This window comes from Zonotrichia albicollis, chromosome 9 (genome assembly GCF_047830755.1).
Source record: "Zonotrichia albicollis isolate bZonAlb1 chromosome 9, bZonAlb1.hap1, whole genome shotgun sequence".
Lineage (NCBI taxonomy): Eukaryota > Metazoa > Chordata > Aves > Passeriformes > Passerellidae > Zonotrichia > Zonotrichia albicollis.
This window is the reverse complement of record NC_133827.1, coordinates 25665772-25687221: the sequence shown is the minus strand read 5'-3', so window position 1 is coordinate 25687221 and position 21450 is coordinate 25665772. Positions and strand designations below refer to the sequence as shown.

The window sequence follows — 21450 nt, the reverse complement described above, 5'->3', positions numbered from 1 at the left end:
GTGCATCATGCTTCCTGTGCTGATCTGTTCTCCTCCACCTGCCTGTCTTCCTTCTTGTTTGACCCACCTGGAATTAACACTATAAGCACTTAACAAGCATGTCAATTAGTTCTCTGTGTAAGCTCAAAGGGTAGCTTTTAGTGAAACCTCTTTTTGTATATTATGTATGGAAATAGAAAATTTGCACTAAAAATGGTAATTGTCTGCACCTTGGACAGTCACAGAACAGAGCTCAGACATGAAAGGAGGAGCTCCAGAGGAATCTGTGCTAGCAGATGTGACACACTGGGTCATAAATCTGCACCAAAAGAAGGCTGAGGCTCCAAATTCAGCATTAGGTAATAAAATCAGAGCTATCATTACACTTGTGCTAGTGTGTGGTAGCTAGAAACTCATGTGTAAAAGAAAGCTATTTGATGTGAGAATTGAGATTACTTGGTAGGAGAATATTTTATTTTTTGTTGGGTGTTATGTGCCAGCCTGAAGAGTGTCTGAGGGTGAGTCAGCACTCTTCTACTTTTAGATAAAAAATGTGCATTATGAGTAACTTAGAAGGCAAAAGGCTGGTTGTCCAGGGCTGCCATAAGCATAAGGCCAGTGGCAGGAAGCACAGAAGCAATCATTAGAGAATTTAATTCCAAACTCTCTGCAGTACTGGGGACAGTAAAAGTTGGGATTTTTTTCTTTCTTGAAAGAAGAAATGCCAGTTCTTCAAAAATGGTTTGTGGGGGAAGTTTTGAGTTTTGAAAAGTGCACTAAATTTGTTGAAAAGTGTTCTTGCAGCATTTTCAAAACGAAAAAATCTGTGTTTTAATATAAATTTACTTTTATTTCAGTTCTGCAAACTGTTTTTTCAAGAGTCAAACATTTTCAAATTTGTTTATCCTAACTGTTATGGACTGGGAAAAAACCTGCATTAACATAAGAGGTTGTCCTCATTTGGCAAAGAAAATACTTAGGAGGAGAAATGACATTGAAATTATATTGAAACAATGTGTAAGCCATATTCTTCACATTAACAGCCAGTAATCTTTCCCTTCTCATCTCATCTTTGATCTGCATTTTGACTATACTGTAATTTTGAAAAGGACTGGTTCCTATTGCATAGTCATGTTGCAATCACTGTTTATTGTGTTGCTCTTATATAACACCTACTCTAGGCGTATATACTTAATTCTGATTAGGAGATTAAAAAAATATGTCATATATGAACATGCACAGTCCCAATAGGAAGTGTTTGTAACCAACTCCAAGAAACCAAACTGGTGAAATCACTGGGACAGAAGGTAAACTAGCTCAGAGAAGGAAAGCTGTTTCTGTGCCCTGTGAACAGGTGCAGTGTACAGGCATCTGTGGAAAACACGGATGATGGAGTGCAAAATGTGCATCACACAATGCCGTGGTATTCAGAGTCCAGTTCAAGAGTCACCCCAAAGAAATTCTCTTCCAGGCTATGGCACCTCCTTCCTTTGGGGAATCTTGAGCAAGACATGTTTTGACGCACATTTCACTTCAAAACCCACTAACTTTCCAGTCAGCCCCTTGGCATCTGGCACCTAGATTCTTTTTGGCTGACCAGCCTAACTTCCAGAAGCGCCCCTCTGTTAATTGACAGAATCTGACATTTTCTAACCATTCTACAGCAACTGCCCTTTGCTGAACGACCTATATTTAACTCCGGGCACATGTAAATCTTGCCTCAGGTGGCACCCTCATTTCCCAAGCATGCACTGCAAGGCAGCCACAGAGCATTGGTGACTACACCTGGCATTGTGCAGCCACAGAGCATCACTGAATACACCTGGCACTGTGCAGACAGGGGGCATCACTGGATACACCTGGCACTGTGCAGCCACAGAGCATCTCCGAATACACCTGCCTTGCATCACGGCACTGTGCGGCGGGACCCGCGTGCCGCTGGCATGATTCACAGGGGCAGCACTGGCAGGGATTGCCAAGGGCCAGGAACAGGAAAAGGGCCGCGGTGCCAGGCTGACACCCGGTACCAGGCTGACAGCAGGTACCAGGCAGGTGCCAGGCTGACACCCGGTACCAGGCAGGGGCAGGGGCTGCCCGGCCGGGCCGTGCCCCGTTTGCCCGCGGGGCTTCAGCAGCTGCGAGGCCCATTGGCACAGCCCTGTAGTGGCACCAAAACCTGCGCTTTAGACCTAATAAAACAACTGCCACAAGCCCGACGAGTGGGATGTGGAGCAGGCGGTGGAGTCGCCATTCCTGGAGGTGTTTAAGAGGAGTCTGGGTCTGGCACTGGGTGTGTGTTCAGTTGCTTAGGGGTTATGGGGCAGCGCTGAGTGGCCGATTGGATTTTATGATTGTACAGCTCTCTTCCGCCCCCGACGACGCCGAGATGCCCGTGGCACCGGAGGAGCTGCAAACCCTCCCGGGCAGCCGCGGTCCTGCCGCCCCTCACGGGACGCACCGCCCGCCCGCCTTGGGCCCGCCCCCCTCGCGCGGCGCCGCTTTCCGCCAATCAGCGGCGCCCTCCCCGCCCGCGCGCCTTCCCCGCCCTCCGCTCCCCGCCCATCGCGGCCGTGTCGGCCCGCCGGAGACGGGACGTCTCGCGAGAGCGGCGGAAAGCTCGCGAGAGCGGCGAGGCCCCCCTCCGCCCCCGCCCCCGGCCCTCCCGCCGCCCCCGCCCCGCCGCGGCCGGATCCGAGTGTGCCGGGCGGTGGGAGGGGAGGGAAGGAAGGGAACGAGAGCAAGGGAAGGAAGAGAAGGGAAGGAAGGGAAGGGGGGGCGCCCGGCCCTGCGCAGTGAGCGATGTTTGTCCGCCATCGCGGCGGAGGCTGAAGGAAGCGCCGCCAGCGGAGCGAGGGGCCCGCGCCGCCGCCTCTCCCGCCCGGCCCGGCCCGGTCGGCCCGGCCCCCGCGCCCTCCGCGCCCCCCCGGGGGCCGCGCTCGCAGCGAAGGTCGCCAGCGGCCTCCCCCGGCCCCGTTCCCGGGTGCACCGCCCCGCCGCGCGTCCCCCGGCTCTGCCGCCCCGCGCCGGAGGCGCCGCCGGCCCCGAAGATGTCGAACCTGAGCAAGGGGACGGGCAGCCGGAAGGACACCAAGATGCGGATCCGCGCCTTCCCCGTGAGTACCGGGCCCGGGCCGGGCCGAGCGGCCTCCGCAGGCCCCGTGGGCCGCGCTGTGCGGCGGGGCCGCGGGCAGCGGGGGCAGCCGGAGCTGTCAGCCGGCCTGGGCACCCCCGACCCGGCGCGGCCCCCGGGGGGAGCGGGCGGAAGGGAAGGCGCTCCTCGGGGAAGCGGTGCCGCACGGAGAGTGGGAGGCGCAGGAACTGCTCCCTGCGATTATCGCCTCCCTCATCGAACAGATCAATTATGGAAATCCACGGACGGCACTGGGGATTGGGGCAGTGGGCACCGATTTCTTTGTTTTCAAGGAAAAGGCCTCAAAGAGAGAGCCGAAGGTTATGCGCCTTCATCAACAAAATTACTTAGCCCCGGAAGGTGAGGGGGGGAATATTTATTTATGTCTTCTGCGGAGCTTCCTCTTGCTGAATTTATCTCTCCGCTCCGTAGCAGAGGCTCTAAGTCGTACGATTATAAAATTTAGGTGGCACAATGCCAGCTGTGGAGAAGGTGCTACTACAAACATGTAGGCATAGGTAACTTCTGCAGGTTTCCTAGAGTCGTGAGCGTTCCTTAGCTTTGAGTTGCACAGGGGAAGGAGCCAGATTATTAATTTGCAGTGCCATAACGCTGCTGTGTTTTGACAGTCGGCTCAATTAAAGCTTACAACAGAATAACAACTACAGCACGAGTAATGGCGTTGGGGAAAGAGGGGAATAGGAAAGGTTCGGGCTGCCCGAGGATGACCAGGAAGCGTCTGTGTGTGTGTGTGTGTGTTTGTGTGTGTGTGTGTGCAGGGGTGTGTTAAAAAGAAGATTCTTAGTTGAGTCTCTGGCTTTTAAGGCTTAGCGTTGGCTTTTCAGGTTTAGTGTGAACTTTTCAATGCTCTGTCTGATCCCAGTAGGCAGTGGTGTAGAACTAATGTGCTGTGCCTTTATAGAGAAACTGGACATACCTGTTTATCTCATTTCACTGGCAAGGCATATATCAATATATTTGCTTCATCCAAACTCTTGCTGATAAAATTAGAAGATTCTTTATAGTCTCAGCAGCCAGCTTTACAGCAATCTGAGTTGCACTGTTTTGCTCTTCTCTACTTTTAATCACTGATAGTTGCATTTAGTGGTATAAGGAAAAAGAAAAAGTGGGTTATGAGATGAGGAATTTTAGCTGATGATAAGTTTTTCATCCCCATATTTCATTTATTTCTTTAAAAAGCCTTTTCCAAGAATGTCAATTTGGAGTATAGAAGTAAAGGAGAAGACTTCCTGCCGTGTGGCCATGGTTCTACTAACAAGCAGTAGGAAAACCTGCGCAAAAATAAACCACCACAAAAACAATGTGTATGTCTTGTAACAAGCTGCATCTGAGATAGCAGTATTTTAATTTGATGAACGCATTCATGTATTCCAGCTGTGAATGTGTAGCTATGGGTCAGACAACAAAGGCAGGCTTGGCAATGTGATAAACTGAAGTTTGTATATTTCACCTCTTCTGTTTGTGAAATTTGTTTTGTAGTGGTGAGAAATACTCTAATGGAGCCCTGTTGTTATGTACAGTTCGACATTGTCAAGTTTTTTATAACTGTTTTTACTAGCATTGTCTTTCTTTTCAGTTGCTTAAAGAATATCTAGGTTAAAATGTGAAAAACAAAGTGTCTTCTTCCCAAAATAACTCAGTAAGTCACAAGTCATCAAGGCCTGCAACTGTATGGGGACATCTGTTGATAGCAACTTTCCAGGTGTCCCCTCAGATATTGTTTTTTACCTAAGACATTTTGTTGACAATCCTGTTGTTGATAAAGTGTTGATAGAAAAGCAGCATGTACTTTGTTGAGAGGTTTGAAGGGGTTTCCCTTTGTTAATTGCAGAAGTCAGCAGCTGCAGTTGATGTAAAAATCTTAGCACACTTTTTGTGTATGCCTAAGTGGTTGTGCAGCTTGGTCCAGGAAATGACTTGGTGCTGGAGACTGCAGTGGGATTGTTTGTGTCAATGGGCTGCATTTTCGTGGGGAGTGGAGTCTGTGTTTAGAAAATGTGGTACTCATGCAGCAGCTATGGACCCTGGCTCCTTTGTCCCAAATGTGGTGGTTCTGCTCTTCGGCTCTCAATTAAGAGTGCTTCCAGAGGTGGTTTTGTAGGCTGCTTCAATTTGTCTTCTTATTGATCATCTTTCCTCAGGAGGTCTTTCTGTTTTAGATTGGTTTGCTCCTTGCATGGAGGTAGCTATTTACTATTGCATGAGGCTAGAAACAGCCAGATTGGAATGGTGGCGTTCCTGGAGCATGGCAATTTTAGCATAACTTCCTTCATGCAGGTTCTGGGTTTTTTAATATTTTACATTTTTATAATGTTCTTCATGCTTCTGTTATTGTGTTTTATAATAGCTAAAGGAATTGAGAAATAGTAATTTGCCAAACATTACCAAAGTTTATCTTTTCTGCCCTATGAAAAATTTGATAGAAGTGGACCAAAACATTGGAAAAGCACCAGTCTTCTACCTGGAGATCTTAATACTTAGCAGTTAGTTTCATTCTAGATTTCTTTTTTATTATTCTTGTAATTGGTGCCAGATTGTCTGTCATCCCAAGGATCCATTAAGATTTGCTAGCTGCTGGTGTGTGCTGTGATGTGCTTTTTCTTACCTCAGGGCAATGGCATGGGGTACACCATTTTGCTTGTACACAAATGGGCTGTAGAGTAATCAAAAATAACTGAGAAGAACGTTTCTCTGTGTGTTTAACCAGTTGTTCTTTGCCTAATTTATAAACTATCTTACTACAAAGAACTTTGCACTCTCTTGTTCATCCTGACTTAAAGATGGTGATAATATTTTTGTCAGAGGTAGTCCAGATGAGGATGCATTCTCTGAGACTTCAGACTTGAGCATATTCCAAACCTAGGAAGAATAACAGAAATAAATTTCGGAGACAGTTTGTTGTATATTCAGGAAAGCAAATCATGAGGTTAAGCTAGTTATCCTTATGTACCACCTCAGAAGACTTCCAGTGTGCTACTTTCAGGATCCACTTCTGGTGCTTTTAACACCTCCATAAAGCTGTTCCACATTTACCTAAAGTCTATCCAGAGAACATTCAGGGTGAGGTGAAGCCAGAGATGGAACAGTGCAAGAGGGCTTGCAAAAGACAGAAGGTTCCTGTTTCTCAAGCAGTCTTCAAACTGTGGTATGTTAAATTCATACACACTGCAACAGATACAAATATGGATGCTAAAAATAACAATAGATGAGAAATTCATGTAATTGTCCATGAAATATGTTGACTGCAGTTAGTAAGTTGGGTTTTTTTTAATTATTTGGAAGAGTGCAGTGGTTTACTGATTTCTTGTGCATTATACGAAAATGCAGGTTTGATGCATCTACAGAACATGAACTGCACCTGTTTTGAAGTGTTGGGGGTTGTTTTCTTCCAGATTTAAAGGTGCTCTCAGCGTCTCAGACTGGCTCTCACTCCTTAACTCTCAGTGAGCCCATTACTGCTGGCTGCAGGAATACTTTCAAAGCTCTCAAACAAGTTTGCAGCAAATCTGATTTTAGGATGATTTAGTTGATCTGTCAAAAATGCTGCCATAAATGGTATGTTTGCACTTAAAACTTTGGGAGAGATGTGATTTTTGTAAGGGAGATCTAGAATGTGTAAATTATGTTTGCTGCAAGTGTATTTGAGCTGTTTTGCTGTGACTGGTTAGCTAGTGTCGCCTTAAATGTATTTTGACTGAAAAGTTGTACATAGTAAAAAAAAAAAAAAGATATTTCTTACAGAAATAATTAGAATGTGGGAATTCAGAAAGCATTTGGGGAATCAATTTTCAAATTTTAAACAAGCAGCATTAAGCTGTGTTGAATGAACTTTTTTTGGAAGAGCTTATTCTTCTCTCAATGCAGGTGTCACCATAAATTGGTTGGACAGATCTTTCTGAAAGCCAGCATGACCCAGTGTAGGTTATTTGGTTTGATCATTACAGTTGGAGGGGGTTTTTTGAATGCTTCCAATAATTTTCCTTTCCTGCAGAGATATCTTTCTTCTCTAGAGCAGTGCTACAAAGTAGTGTTTTGCCTGTTCTCAGAACTATTTTGGTGGATCAGTGTTACACAGTTACATTATGAATTCTGCACAGCATTTAGAGAGAGATTCTACAAGTGCACTTGGAATAGAACAAGTCTTTAAAAAATGTGGAAGCTTCTGACTAGTTTTATTTGAAATATTTGTGCCCAAGGAAATTCTCATTTTGCTCAATCTTGTGCAGAAAGATAACCTTTGGTATCCTTCAACTATTTATCAATTGAAGTTATGTAAACTTAGAAGTAAACTCCAGCTCTTCCATGAGAAAGTATTAAGACTCATATTTCCATTGCCAGCACTCCTTTCTCCTCCATCTAACAGCCACTTGTTCTAGGCTTTGTGTAGGCAGAAGGCTTTTTTTTTTTTTTTCAGGGAGCACCAACTGCTTCTGTGGTTTGTTTTGAGTCTTGGGGAATTGATGATGCAAGTTGAGATGAGCTTTGTTAAATTTATGCTTCAGCCTACAACATGAAGATCTATCAGTTCCAGAAGTTGGTGTAAATTTGGTCCATCTTGAGCATCTTAGAGCAGAGAGCCCCTGGAAAAAACACTGAAGTGTGGTTCAATTTTGAAGCATTCAGGTTATGTAAGCAGTACGTGAGGATCTGCTGTGGCTTGTAACCCTCTGAGCCTGTGTGAGGTGTTGGGGAGAGCAGGGAGAGGCAGGGAATGTGGGAAAAGAGTGCAGTGGGGGGTGCTTTACTGCAGCCTTTTTCTGCTCTGAATAAAATAATGTGAACATACCAAGTGCTGTGAGATCACCTGGTAATTCCATGTTTTACATGCTTGCCTTGTGAATCTTGATTACTTTGTGTTCTCAGACATATTTGTGAGAGCATCTTGGCTAAACCCATGTGGCATTCACAGTCATGAGTTCACATTCAGAACCTGAAATTTGGTAGGCTTAAAAACTAGCAATAAAACAGGCCAAAACACTAAAACATTCAAAGGAAGGGGGTTTGTGCAAATTAAGAAAAACATGGGAGTACTTGCTTACTGGACAGTTAAGCTTATGAAATCCTTCCAGTTTTCACAATTTGTTTTTTTTAAATGAGATGCTGTGAGCAAACTGAATGTCCTGATAATACATTTAGAATTTTTAAAAGGTGAGAGCACTAATTGCAGGGCAGTCTGAGTAGTTAGTTGTAGGTGGGTTTTTATTTGGTTGTTTTATTTGTAACACATGGTGCATATTATCATTTAGTTTTTGTTAGCATCTTGTTGGCATTCCTCAGTTCTGTAGGTGTTCAGGTTTCAGTTACAAATTGTCTTGATTTTCCTTGTTAAATGGATCTTAAGTTCTGAGCACTCATCATTTCTGTTGTTAGAGAGTTTTGAGCCAGTGCCTTTGTGTGGCTCAGGAAGGAGCAGTGCCATTTATGAATCTTGCTGTATTTGAAATTTGCTTGATTTTGCACAGGACTGCAAGGCTAAAGCTGAAGTGATCTGTTAGGATTTTTGTACTGGCTAATTCAATCTGAGCATTTCCAAGTGGCTTCATTAGAATTCTTCATTCGAGTTGTATAGTAATGCATTATTAAACAGGAATTACTATTTTTCCCTAGTAGTGGTAGGTAAAAGAACTCTATGAGAGTAGCTATAAAACTGATGGAGAGTTTTTGATATTGTACATGAATGATTCTAATAGCAGTATGTAACATAAAATTAGACTTTTTTCTGTAAAAGGTAGTAGAATTTCTCAAAATTTTCCTTTTAATCTGTTCTGGACAGGTACACACAGCATAAGTGACCCCATTTTTCAGAACTTCAAGCAAGTATTCTGAGGTCTTGGGCTTTGATCTGTAGGGCAGGTAGTCCAAGTGCAGATGCTTTTAAATTTCCATCACCACGACTGATGTGCAGTGTCAGTGTCTCTGTATGTGGTGAAAACATTTTGTGATAGACTGGGACAGATTTTTCTTAAGATAGTTTGAGTGAGTCCATTCATAAAACAGAGTGATTGTGTTACAGTCTGTAATAGGTTCTTGACCTTGTACATATGCTCACTGGATCTTATCTTTGATTTCTAGTAGCTGTACAAGTGGAAAAGCAGCTCTTGAGAAGTAAGGTCATGCTTTTCATTCTGAGTCAGGTTTTGTGGAAACACAGAGCAGGAAAGTAGCATTGTAGAAACTGCAGCACAGCCAGGCACACTTTTAATCACATGATTATTTTATTTTTCTGAGGTCAGTTAAAGCCAGTAGAATTTTTAAATGACTGATGTGTCTTTTCTGAAAGTGCAAGTACTGGCATCTCAGCATAAGTAAATACTGTTCGATGGCTTAACAAAAGATCTTCCATATTGACTTCTACATTTTAGAAAGGTAAAAAGTGCACTTAATGCATGAGTGCTGCAAGGAGGCCAAAACTCTAATAAACACTTATGTGTGGATGGTGTTTGCAGTGGAGTGGCCTCAATTCTTTAATTAGCTGTGTATAAAATCAGTGTTTGAGGGCTGAAAATGTCTTGCTTGTAGTTTAAATAAGGTATAATACTATGCAATATGTAAGCAGATAACTTGCTTTATTGGTGTATGGTTATGAATGAGGTGCATTTGTGGACAATTTTTGTTTAATGCTAATGAGAATAAACATAAATTAAGGCAATAACTTAAATTATACATGTGAATGATACAAAATTGGACAAGCTTATATAATAAATTCATAACATGAATGTCTTAGATTGCATGTGGTCTGAGCATAGGCTGTGCATGTCTTTTTCTTACATTTTGTAAGTGAAAAATCTTTCTTGAAATAAACATTTTGCTTCCATACTAGTTTTGTTTTTAAAGTGTTGATAGCATCTGAGTGGACCTATTTTTTATATATTATATACATGGATTTAATTTTCTGTATAGCTTTGGATTTTTTTCTTTTGCAAAAATTTCAGTGTTAGTCTTAAGTGTTGCAGGCACTGCTGATCTGTGCATCTGATCATGGAGTTTGCACCATGTGGTGCAAAAATGCCCCAGAGAGAGGTTATTGTCAGGACACAGTGGCATTGATTATCTGTAAATTGGTAAGAGATTTATTAATTGTGTCATTCTTCTCCTACCTGAAGCTGAGGAGGAAAAAAGAATCATCCTGTGTTGGCCTCTGTTTACCATAAAATTTTATCTTTCTGTTCCTATGCAAGTTCTCAAACTGTTCTGCTGTTATTATGGAGGAGGAGTTTTCATCAAACCCCCAAAACCCCTGAAAGCCCTTCAGCCCCACTATCTCCCTTTCTTCCTTCATCCCCCTCATCATTCATTGTGTTCCTTGTTTTGAAATGACTACAGGAAATGTGTCTGCAATTTGTATAAGCTACTGTGTATTTCACAGATTTCCTCTTTACCTCGTGTTGATTTTTGGACAATTGTACAATATTGAGCTACTTGTAGGTTAATTGAAAAAATGCCAGAAACAATTGCTGTGGGATTTGCCTTCGGTGTTGAGTAGGTGAGGAATGGGCTATTTGTGGTTCAGGGAAGCTCTCTGAATTCAGGTCATCAAAGCTGGAAAGTTAATGAACTAACAGATTTTTTTACTTGGAGAGATGATAGCCCTGAGGAGAGTCAGTGCCTTCCACAGGAGGTATGGATGGGCAGAGCAGTGTTCTTCTTTCCTTTGGCACTTCTTAAGTGGGATTGAGGCATGCAGCATCTGCCATTTTTTAAGGTTATTATAATGTTCATATTATAGAAGTCACCAATACAAAAGATTTGCCAAAAAAACCTAATAAATTCAATCCCTTATTAAATTAAGACTTTTTATTTCTACTTTGTAGTGCTTGTTGAGTGATGGTCTTAAAACTAAATGGAGATATGATCACATACTGAATCAAAGTTATAGTCTGTTCTGACTAGGTTAAAAACAATATTTCTGTTAATTTAGAGTTAGGAATGATCTGAGCAGTCTGGGGTATAGTGCTGCTGCTTCTGCTGACAGTGACCTGCTGTCAGGTATGGCACTCTCAGGACAAGCTGCTGCTCCTCACCTGCAGTGCTGAACTCACACTGTTGTAAAAGGAAATGAAGAGAGTCAGGGACCTAAGTCGCACTGAAAATTGAGATTTCCAGCTATCTTCAGTCTTTGCTAGTACACCTTAGGTTATATGTAAGCAAACCTTCCCTTTCTACACTCAAGTCTGTGGTAAATTGGAAGTAGCTCCAGTGGAAGAGGAAGGAGCCACCTTCCTTCTCCTGCAGTGTAAGAGCCTGCACATGGCCCCTTATCCCAAGTAAGCAGCTTTGAGGAAATTGCAGGTGAGTGTAATTCGTGTAGTTTGCTCTCAGTCCTCAGGTTTTGAAGAGCTTGTCCTTGGCTCTTACAAGCTTTTATTGCACTAGGATGCTGAATGGTTTGAATGAAATTTTTAGGATTTGGCCCTGTTTGTAAATGGAAAAAGGCATTCCCAGTAATGGATACATTTTGTGCCACTGTTTGCAGTGTTGTCATTTCACCTTTGCCAAGAGCCTGTTTGACAGGCGCAGACACACAGCTGAGCTGTACCTGTCCCTCCCCACACTTACAGACCTCCAGGATCCTGCTGACAAGTGAGAGGAATCATTCACTACCAGGAATCCAGATTTTCTTTGTTCCATATTCTGCTGTTCTAATTAGGTTCAAATATTTTCTTTTAACACCAACTTTGTTTAGCATAGAAACAGAGCTATTGTATTTCTTTCAGGAACATGTTACGTGAGCCTTTTACATTTTTTTTCCATAGTTTTAGTTTGAGGAAAGTTGTTTTAGTATTACTACTTCTGAAGTGAGTCAGGAGGACTCTAAACTTCTCATTAGTTTTCAAAATACTGATAATAAAAAATATTCTTTTGGGTAAGCCACAGGAAGTAGATCTTTGGTGTCAAATCCTTGTATTTCTTCCTCTGTTTCATTCAGAATGGATTTTTCTTGAGTTAAGCAATCCTGACACGATGCACTCTTTTTTCCCCCCATGTGTTATCTGCACCATAAGTGACAGTACATCTACTGAAACTAGTCCACAACTTACTTCAGGTCTGAAAATGCTTCTGTTAATTTCCAAAGCTAAAAGAGAAAGATCAGACTTCGTGAACTGTGACTTAGATCTGGACTTCAGCTCCCAGTTTCTGGAGAAGTAAGAGTGTAGGCAGTATATCGTGTACATGGAGAGTGTATATACAGCAGTATAGACAGCTCTTCTTCACCCTTGTTAGTTTGAAGTGCTCTTGGGAAATCAATACTTTCATTGCAGGTGTTTTAGAATCCTTCTCTGTTTTCAGGTACTGTAGAAATGTCACTGAATGTTTTTGAAAAGAGCCTTGGTTAATAATGTCACTTTTGGCTGTTTAAGCACTTCCATTCTGTATCAGTGACAACTATCTTTTGAGCTAGAACTTCCTAGATTTAGCCTCTTAGCAGTTCAGTTCTTCTAGAAGCTTGAACAAAACCAATTAATTGGTTTTTTAAAGCACAACTTTTTAAAGCAGTTTCATAATGTAATGTCAGGTGGGAAGAAGCTTGCATCATTCCAGGAGAGATTTACTCATTCATAGCAAATACCTTTTGATATTTGAAAGGCATTTAGATTTGTCTGCACATGCTGGGGAAAAAAAGATGTTATTTATAAACTTGGATTTCTGTATTTTAATTAATATTATTCTGGTGTCTTCTTTGGGCAAAACATGCAACTGTAGAATAAAGTCTTGAGTGTAAATAGTAGCACCTTAGAAAGTTCATGTTGAAAATAAGTTTATTTTGGTGTGTTTTCTTTGTTTTTCCTCAGTATCCAGCCCTTTTGCAGGACAACATCCATTAATCCATGCTGAATAAAGCATATGCTTTTTTCAAGCAATTTGAGTCTTGTGGGAAATAAGTAGCAAGGCAGATGAGTGAGGAAGAGACAGAGTTAAGTTTGGTATAATTGATCACAGATGCGAGTGCTCCCAACTTATCCCCTCTTGTTACTTAACCTGCTGATAGAGATTTTAGAGAGAGCCTTGAGGACTGGTCTGTGTGCATCCATATATGTACACCAATAAATGGATGAAAAATGAGACTGCATTCATTTTTCATTGGCCCACTCAGACAAGCAGTATTCTGCCTTTGTCTGTATTAATAAGAGTTCTTTTTTATCTGTCATAATAGAGTGACTGAAGGAGCCATTTGTAAGTTGAGCATCATAAATTGCAAAGTGAACCATAAGTTGATTTTTGAGGAGTATAACAGTTTGTAGTTGCCCATTAGTATGAGGTAGTGTTGGGAAAGTGTGCAAAGGTCTGTAAGAAGAAAGTTGTCTTTGTTCACAGAATCACCACTGTGTAACTTCATGTTTCAGTTTGTTTGCCTCTTCAGAATGTCTCTGCTTCTTGCATTTTTTAAAGAAATGAAACAAACTTTATGATTATCTTTTGCCTTGTGTTTATCTGGTATATGATGGCTGCTCACAATTACATAGTTCATAGTCTCAGTTCAGATGAAGCAGGTGTTTGGCAGTTCTTTTTCTCAATTTTCTGCTCTTCAGCATTTTATGTTCCATAGATTTGCAAGACTAAAGATGAGGAAGGGCATTTGGGAAAAGCAAAGAAATTTTGTACTAAATTGAAGTTGAAATCTAGAGTAAGAGAGGTATGTTGGTAGTTCAAGATTCGTCTCATCCTTCTGAGTTGGTTCCCGAAATATGACAGATAAATGAGTATCTGATCCTTAATTTTGTTCAGATGCCTAAACATGTCAAAACTGTTGCTGCAGTATTACATGTTCTAATAAAGACTTGTTTGAAACTTTTCATGTAGGCTGTTAAATTTTGCTGTTGTGTAGTGAAACTCCTGTCAGGCCTAGCTATAATGCAGGCAAGTGTTAGATTTTGAGAGAAGAAACGAATCCTTTTTCCTGGGACTTGCTAGAAAAGGAAGTTCTTGGAGCATATTGCATTTTGCTGTAAAGCTCAAAAGCAGCCAGCCAAGCCTTCCTCTTCAAGCTGCTACCCCAGAGCAGCCCTTGTGTTGTGAGGAGAGCAGCATGCTCTGATGCAGTGCCTTGGAGTGAGCCAGATGTGGCAGTCCTGGTGCAGGAGTGACTCCTGCTTTAAGGAGCCATCACTTTTGAGGCTGCTTAACCCAACTGCTCTGTGCTGCCAGAACAGCTTTTCAGTGCTGCAGAACCCAGTCCAGCCAAGTGGAGAGGGAAGGAGTTTCATCTAAAACACTGCAGCTCTTGGATGTTTCGGTCAAGAAGGAGGACTCCTCTTTGATTTCATTGCATGCTCTGCTTGCTTCTGCTGAGCAAAGCCTGGGAAGGAGAGGTGGATATTGCAATTCCTGCATTTCTATCACTGACTGAGTGTTGTCAGGGAGCCCTGCCTGCAGAGGCTCGAGCCTTTCTGAGGATGAGACCAGAGTTGATTCTTCCCTTGGCCTTCAGAAAGTTCTCTCAGCACTGGTCACTGATCTGCTGAGCCTGGAATGGAACATGGTGCAGGCTGGGAACATTCCTTGCAGGAGGAATCTGGAGAACTTTAGTGTAGGGTTTGCCCACCCAAACAAGGGCAATGCTTGAATATCAAGGGAAGAGTGAGGAACAAAACACAGATATTAAAATTTGTGTCAGTATTTAGTCTTGTAAATGACAACTGGCAGATGTCATAAGCATGTTATAGGCATTGGTTCCCCCCCACCACACACACCCTCTGAGGGAGTGTAATACTGTAATAGGCATTTCCTGACACTCCTTAGGAGATGTGGATAATACTGTATTGTCATCTTTGATTGTTGCTAAAGGTCACCTAGGACCAAAAGGTGTCCTACTTATCAGGACAGTTTTGGTAGAGCATTTCTAGGACTTTCCTGTGACTCTTGACAGATATCCTGAGATGAATAGCCCAGATGCAGGACACGAGCAGTGAGACAGAGTGCCCCTAACTTTTTTCATGCTCCTTCTCTGAGCCTTCAGTCGTGCTTTTGGTGTGTCACAGCCAACCTGTTCAGATAACACAGTTGAGGAACTTTGTGGAGCTTTGTTTGTAGTGGTTTTGGTTGTTCAGAGATCAGTTGTTTTTATTTGTGGGAGAGTGTGTGTAGCCCATGCATCCTTTTCCACATATACTCATTGTTTCATAGTGAGGAAAACTTAAGAACTCAGAAAAGTGTGGACATTGAACTCTCCCTTTGACTTTCATAGGAGTACATTTTATCTTCTCTGTAGTTGAAAAAAAATTTAGTTCCATGTCTTAATATGCCATTTTTCAGAGATATTCTTGGAGCAAATGCTAGACAATGTATCTCTGTCATTGTAAATTCTTGTCCTTTAAATTAACAATATTCAAAGGGTTTATAAAAATTCAAATAGTGATTAGGTTCTGAGGCAGGAAATGTGCTGCTCTTGCCCTTTTCTGGATAACCTCAGCCAAACTTCATCCAGAATGAAGGATACAGGCTCAGGGTACTGAGCTACTGTGTGACAGACTATTTAATAGCATCTTGATGAATGCCATGTCTTGCAGTGGAAGGGAACAGTGTTGGTGACAGTCTCCTTGTCCTCAAGGACTGTGCCCCTGTGGTGGCAGTTTCAGATGACAGCAGTTGGACCTTTTTCATTTTTTTCTGTGCAGGAATAGGAAATGGGAGAGTGAGAATAGGTGGCAATTATTAGGTGCAAATGTTACTCCCAGCACTGGTAACTAACTTTAATTGTTGGTACCCACTCACTTCCTTCAAGGTAGGGAACATAAACACCTGTATTCTGTAATTCCACTTGGTTCTTGTCCCAGTGCTCTGTGGTGTTAGACCTGTGAAGGATGTCATGGGAAGGAATGAGGCAGATGGTTGCTTTTTTTGAAAACTTTGAGAAGCCTTGTTCTGCAGTAATTACTTCCAGACTGACGTGTTTCACCTGCTAATGTGTAGAATTGTGGTAAACACTCTCCAGCTGTGCTGTAGAAATACTGAGTAGTAGTGTTTGTAACATTTTTGAGTAAAAATGTCCTGCAAATGTGTTGACAGTCTATTAAAACTCCTGAAATTTAACAAGTTTGGTCTGAGATCTTTGTGTGAACTTTGTAGAACTTGTCTAGAAGTTTCTTCTGCATGAAGGATGAGAAGGTGTGTCTGGTCACTAATCTTGAGAGTACTGGTTTGTGTGTCTCCTCTTGCTGCTGGTGGACTTCTGGGGATCCTCCTGATAATGCACTGTAGGACATCTGCTTACCTCTTCCTTGCTTCTTTCTTAACCCCCTCTTGTTAAGAAGACTAAATAGCTACTTAAAGCTGGTATAAGCTATCAAGATGTCAGCAGGCTCCTAACAGTTTACTTCTGTAATTTTTCCTTGCAATTCACAGCATTTCGAGCATGGTTATGTAAGAGGAGTGAGCTGGGTAGTGTTAAGGGCAAGATGATGACAAGGAAAAAAATGATGAATGTGAAGTTGTGTTCAGAGGAAACTGTTGTAGAAGTTAAAGTAAATAGAGTGGAAATTAGACCACAAAACATTTATTTCTTTGCAAAGTAATCTGGATTTCCAGCAACAGATATGTTGGATGTTCCTGAATCTGGGAGCTTTAGTGGTTTTTTTTTGACTGTAGTTGGTAGAAGCTAGGGAGCAAACACCAGGTTCCACTGGTGACCTCAAGTGTTTTGTTGCACACCTTTGTTACCATACAGTGCATTTCCATTGGCGGACTGGTACAGGCAGTTTGAAAAGGTCACATTTCCAGGGAGCCCTGGTTTTCCAGCTTCCTCAGCCTCCAGCTGTGATGTGTGTCGCCAGATCACCAGTGGTTCAGGCCGGAAGGCACTTTGGGAAGTCATCCTGTCCTGCCCCTCTGCTCCTGCTCAGGCAGGGTCACCTGCAGCTGGTCCCTCAGGACTGTATCCAGATGGCTTCTGAATATCCCTAAGAATGGAGAACTGGGCAGCCTGTGCCAGCACTTGGTCACTCACACAAAAGTTTCTGTAATGATCACAAGGAATCTCCTGTGTTTGTGCCTGCTGTATCTGCTCTTGTCACTTGCACCACTGCAGAGGTGGTTCCCTCTTCAGTACACCCTCCCTTTGGATTTTACACATTCTGATTTGATCCCTGAAGGCTTTCTCTAGGCTGGCTCTAGAGGCTGACTCTGTCCTTCCTAAGAGAGATGCTCCAGAGGGTTGTTAGTGGCCCTTCACTGGACTGTCTCCAGTGTGTTTGTGTCTCTCTTGTGCTGGGGAACCTAGAACTGGGCACAGTGCTCCACATGTGGCTTTCCAGTGCTGATAAAGCCCTTGGCCTGCTGGCAACTCTTCCATATGCAGCCTAGGATACCAGTAATCTCCCTTGCCTCAAGGGCCCATTGGTTTGTCATCAGCTTGATGTCCACCAAGAGCCTTTGGTTCTTTCCTGCCAAATGTGCTTTCCAGCCATTTGCCCCAGCAGGCATTAATGCCTGGGGTTGTTCCTTCCCCTAGGGATGGGATGTTGCACTTCTCTTTGAGCTACATGACTAGAAGGGGGCTGATAACATTTTGTATGAAGTTACATGTTGATCAGAAAATAATGAGAATTGAGCTGTTTGCTCATTCTGATTGAACGCTGTGGTGGGTTACTTGGAACAGGTGGTGCCTGTAAGCTTCTAGGAGGGAGAGGGCTTCAGGATTGCTGCCAGCTTTACCTGCTTTACAGGTGATAAGGGCAATAGATTGCTGACAGTGATTTGTTTATTTGACTTGATGATTTTAATAGGGTAGACAGACATTGTTAAAGGAAGGGGCTTGAGTGTATCTGATCCCACACTGTGGAATAAAGGATCTTTCGAGTCCTTTGTAGTCTCCTTTTTGTGAAATGACTGTACTTTCATGTACACTGACATTTCAGTCTAATTTCCTCAAGATGTACTTGTGTTACACTCCGAGTTCAGATGTTTGTGCTCAAGTTGCATCTTTGAATCATTAGCATTTGGGCAGCAGTGTGTGGAAGGTTTCCAACCAGCGGCTTCTTATAAACAGCTCTCTCTGCTGCCAATAACAGACTTGGTCGCTTTCCCATTCCCCAAGAAAGGTAATGTTCAGATAAGCGTGAGTGCATTAACACGTTTCCTCTGCTTGGACACTGCCTTCTTGCTATCTTGGTGAATCTGGGTGTAGACACTACTGAAATCACTGGGATTTTGCTTCTGAAAGCCTTTCCAAACCTGTGTGGTTTCTTTCAAAGAGCAGCAGAAGCAGCAATCTGTGTTCCGCTTAAATCTGCGAGAATACAAAGACACAAGCAAGGCAACTGCGTTCTAACTGTGGATTTTAGCTCTGAAATATAACCATTAGAAGAAATCTGGGAAAAGCATCTTGGCTCTGATCCTGTGTTTGTGGAAGAAGATCTCTTACAGACTTTGTTGCTAGGGATCTAGAGAGTTGCATAAATCTTCATTGGTGGGTCAGACTGGGGGATTAGGATTGCAGTTGTGTTGTCAGAGATGCTTTTGTAGAGAATTCTGAAGAATGCCAGTGTTCTAGTAGCATCAACAACTTACTTACTGATTATTTGTTTGGATTTTAAATCTGCCTACAAGCCTGGCTTAAGGAATGGGATGAAAAGACATGAACCTGTGAGTTAAATAATCCAAGAATAAATTTAGTCATTACAATTCTTACATACCCTTGAGAATACAGGAAGATCTCTTTTGCTCAAGTGCTAAACAACTTTTCAGCAGCAGGGAGGAAATAATACATTTTTGCTCAAACTTTGCTGCAGTGACTTACTGCCAAATAGAATGGGATTATTTAAAGTATTAGGAGTCTTTGCTTTGTTGGAAAACACTGCTGCAAACAAGTTAGCTGTGCTAGATCTTTTAGGAAGACCGTGCTCTTCTAATGTGACGTTCTAGAACTTGAGCAAACCTCTTCTCATAAAACCTCACTGATCTTAATCTGAGTCAGAAACAGAATAAGAAGCTGCATTGAAAAACTGAGTTTTTAATGCTTAATCGTAAAAGGTAATAAGATAATTTTATAGTACTTTTTCAATATTTACCTCGTGGAGATGTGTACTCCTTAAAATTACCTTCTATTGACCTTTCTTGTGCTGTCAGAATAGCTCGTGGTGTGTCAGTTGTTAAGTGGCAAAAAGCTCTGTGTTCTTATTTGTATTCAGGGACTTTGGAGGAAATCATGTTACAATTATTCTTTCTATTTTATAGCATTTGGATTAAAAGTACAAGAATTAACAGTTTGCTTTTTGCTGAAGGGATCTGAATGACCGGATGTGCTGCTTTATCTCTGTATGTCATGTACTGAGATGTTCCCTGTGACCAACGCAGAGACAGGAGCCCTGTAATGCTTCTGCACACTGGTGCCCAGGGATGTGCCTGGTTTGTACAGATCATACCTCTGCTCAGAATACAAGTGCAGTTAAATTGCAGTTGAGATAAAAAGGTTGTGTTGGCTGAGAGTTTTTTAATTAGCAGGGGGAGCCTCTCCTTTGTTTGAAAACTAAACCTCGGGTTTGTGAAAGGAAAGCTGAAAAGCTTTTACTTGGATTGCTGTCTGCAAATCTAAATAGTTGCCTTCATTATCAGTACTTGTGAAATTGCTGGTTCAGGAAGGCTGTAGAAAATAACTTCCCTGAAGGAGCACCAATGTGGCAGATGCAAATTAAAAACAAAACTACTTAACTTTCCGTGCTGTACATAGCAGAAAAAGGAAGTGTGGAGGGACCTGTGACATTCCATCCACCATTCCTCTGTTACTTTGAGGCTTTGCATGTAGGAGATAGGGAGCTACGAATTTTTCAACATGTTTGTAATTTTTTTTTTTTTTTGCTTTTAGAAATATAATGGTGCATCTTAAGTTTGGGGTGCATGAAATGTAGTAGTCAAGTGGATCTGGTATCAGAGGAGTGGAAAAAGTAACTATAGGATTATTTTTATAATAAAAATCCTTGTATTTAACCAGAACTCCAAAAGATGCACAGGATAGAAGATTGCATGTCTTGTTTTCATTTTGTTCAGCAGCCCATTCCCTCCCAAGGCAGTGCATGGCTTCTCTTTATTGTGATCTGTATTGTTATTTATCATGCCTGGAAAACTTGATACGGTATTTTAAAAATACATGTAAAAATATATTTGGATAAAATGATTCTGCTAAATAATTGCATTTTGATTACAAATGCAATCAAATCTAGTCATGTCTTTCCTCTATTCACTTAGTAGGTTTTTTGGAAGGAGAAAGAGAGGTGGATTAGCACTGGTTGTGATTTTTCTCTATAGTGTCATACCATTATTCTTTACTCTTTAATACTTTCAGTTCCTATTTTCAAGACTACTTTGACAGTTTTGATAGACTCTGGGATATTTTCACTTCCCATAGTAATTCTGGGAATAGCAGCTTTTTTCCCTTCTCTCTTCAGCCCTTTTCTGTAGTTATAAAATGCTAAATCTGTTCCTGATTTTATATAAACTAAACCAAACTTAACTTTAAATAAAATTAGTTCAGTTTAAAAGTGTTTGGGTTTTTTTTTTTCCATTTGGGTGATAAAACTTGGCTGAATCACAGACTTTAAGCAGTACTGGCATCTGATATTTTTTGCTATGCTGACTTGCAAACCCAGATACTGCTTTATCTATAAAGCATCATATATTGAAGCACCTTTGCATTGGTAAAGCACAAGTGTGAAATGATTCACACTAGGTACTAGATAGAAGTTTGCTGTTGTATTGAGACTATTTCTTATAAGAGTTTTTCTCCTTCTTTCAATTTTTTTTTCTTTCTTTCTGTGTATTTGCTGATGTTTACAGCATCTGAATAACAGATCAAGCAGATGCTTAGTGCTTGGTACATGTCATTTAGAATAGTTTAATTGTATTTGTGCAGAGGGAATATCTTCAATGCAGGTGTTTATGTTGGGCATTTGTGGTTTTTCAGTGGTACCTGTAATTATTTAAATTGTAGGTACAGTGTTGTAGGTATGTAATTCTTTAGCTGTTAGTCCCTAGTTAGCTCAAGCAGATGACCAAGTTTCCTAAATCTGTGTCAGACATTATTATCTTGTGTTGTACAGGTCTGGTGAGGCAGATCAGTATTGCAGTACAATTTATGAGGTGTCAAACAACGTGTTAATATGGAATGGGAGTTAACCATCTATCACTGTTAACCTGTGGAAGAAGAATGGGGAAGAGACTTTTATCCACAATTACCTGCCTTTCCTTTTATCCACAATTACCTGCCTTTCCACCCCCAAAGGCTCTGGGGTTGGATCCTGGGCATTTGCATTCTGAAACAAAAAAAGCATTAAACTTTTGCAAATTACAGTTTTCATAAGTATTTTTGAAATCCCTACTAGTCTCATAAA

The 21450-nt window shown here is 41.8% G+C and overlaps 1 protein-coding gene across 1 annotated transcript in view; it reads left to right on the top strand.

The window, feature by feature from the left end:
- The first annotated feature begins 2584 nt into the window (after nucleotides 1-2584).
- The window catches only part of CUL3 (cullin 3), a 55081-nt gene continuing 36215 nt past the window's right edge, over nucleotides 2585-21450 (top strand). The window contains exon 1 of the mRNA XM_005489314.4: nucleotides 2585-3092. Within this exon, the coding sequence (XP_005489371.1) occupies nucleotides 3027-3092 (66 nt within the window). The 5' untranslated portion in view covers nucleotides 2585-3026. The remainder of the gene's footprint in view (nucleotides 3093-21450) is intronic.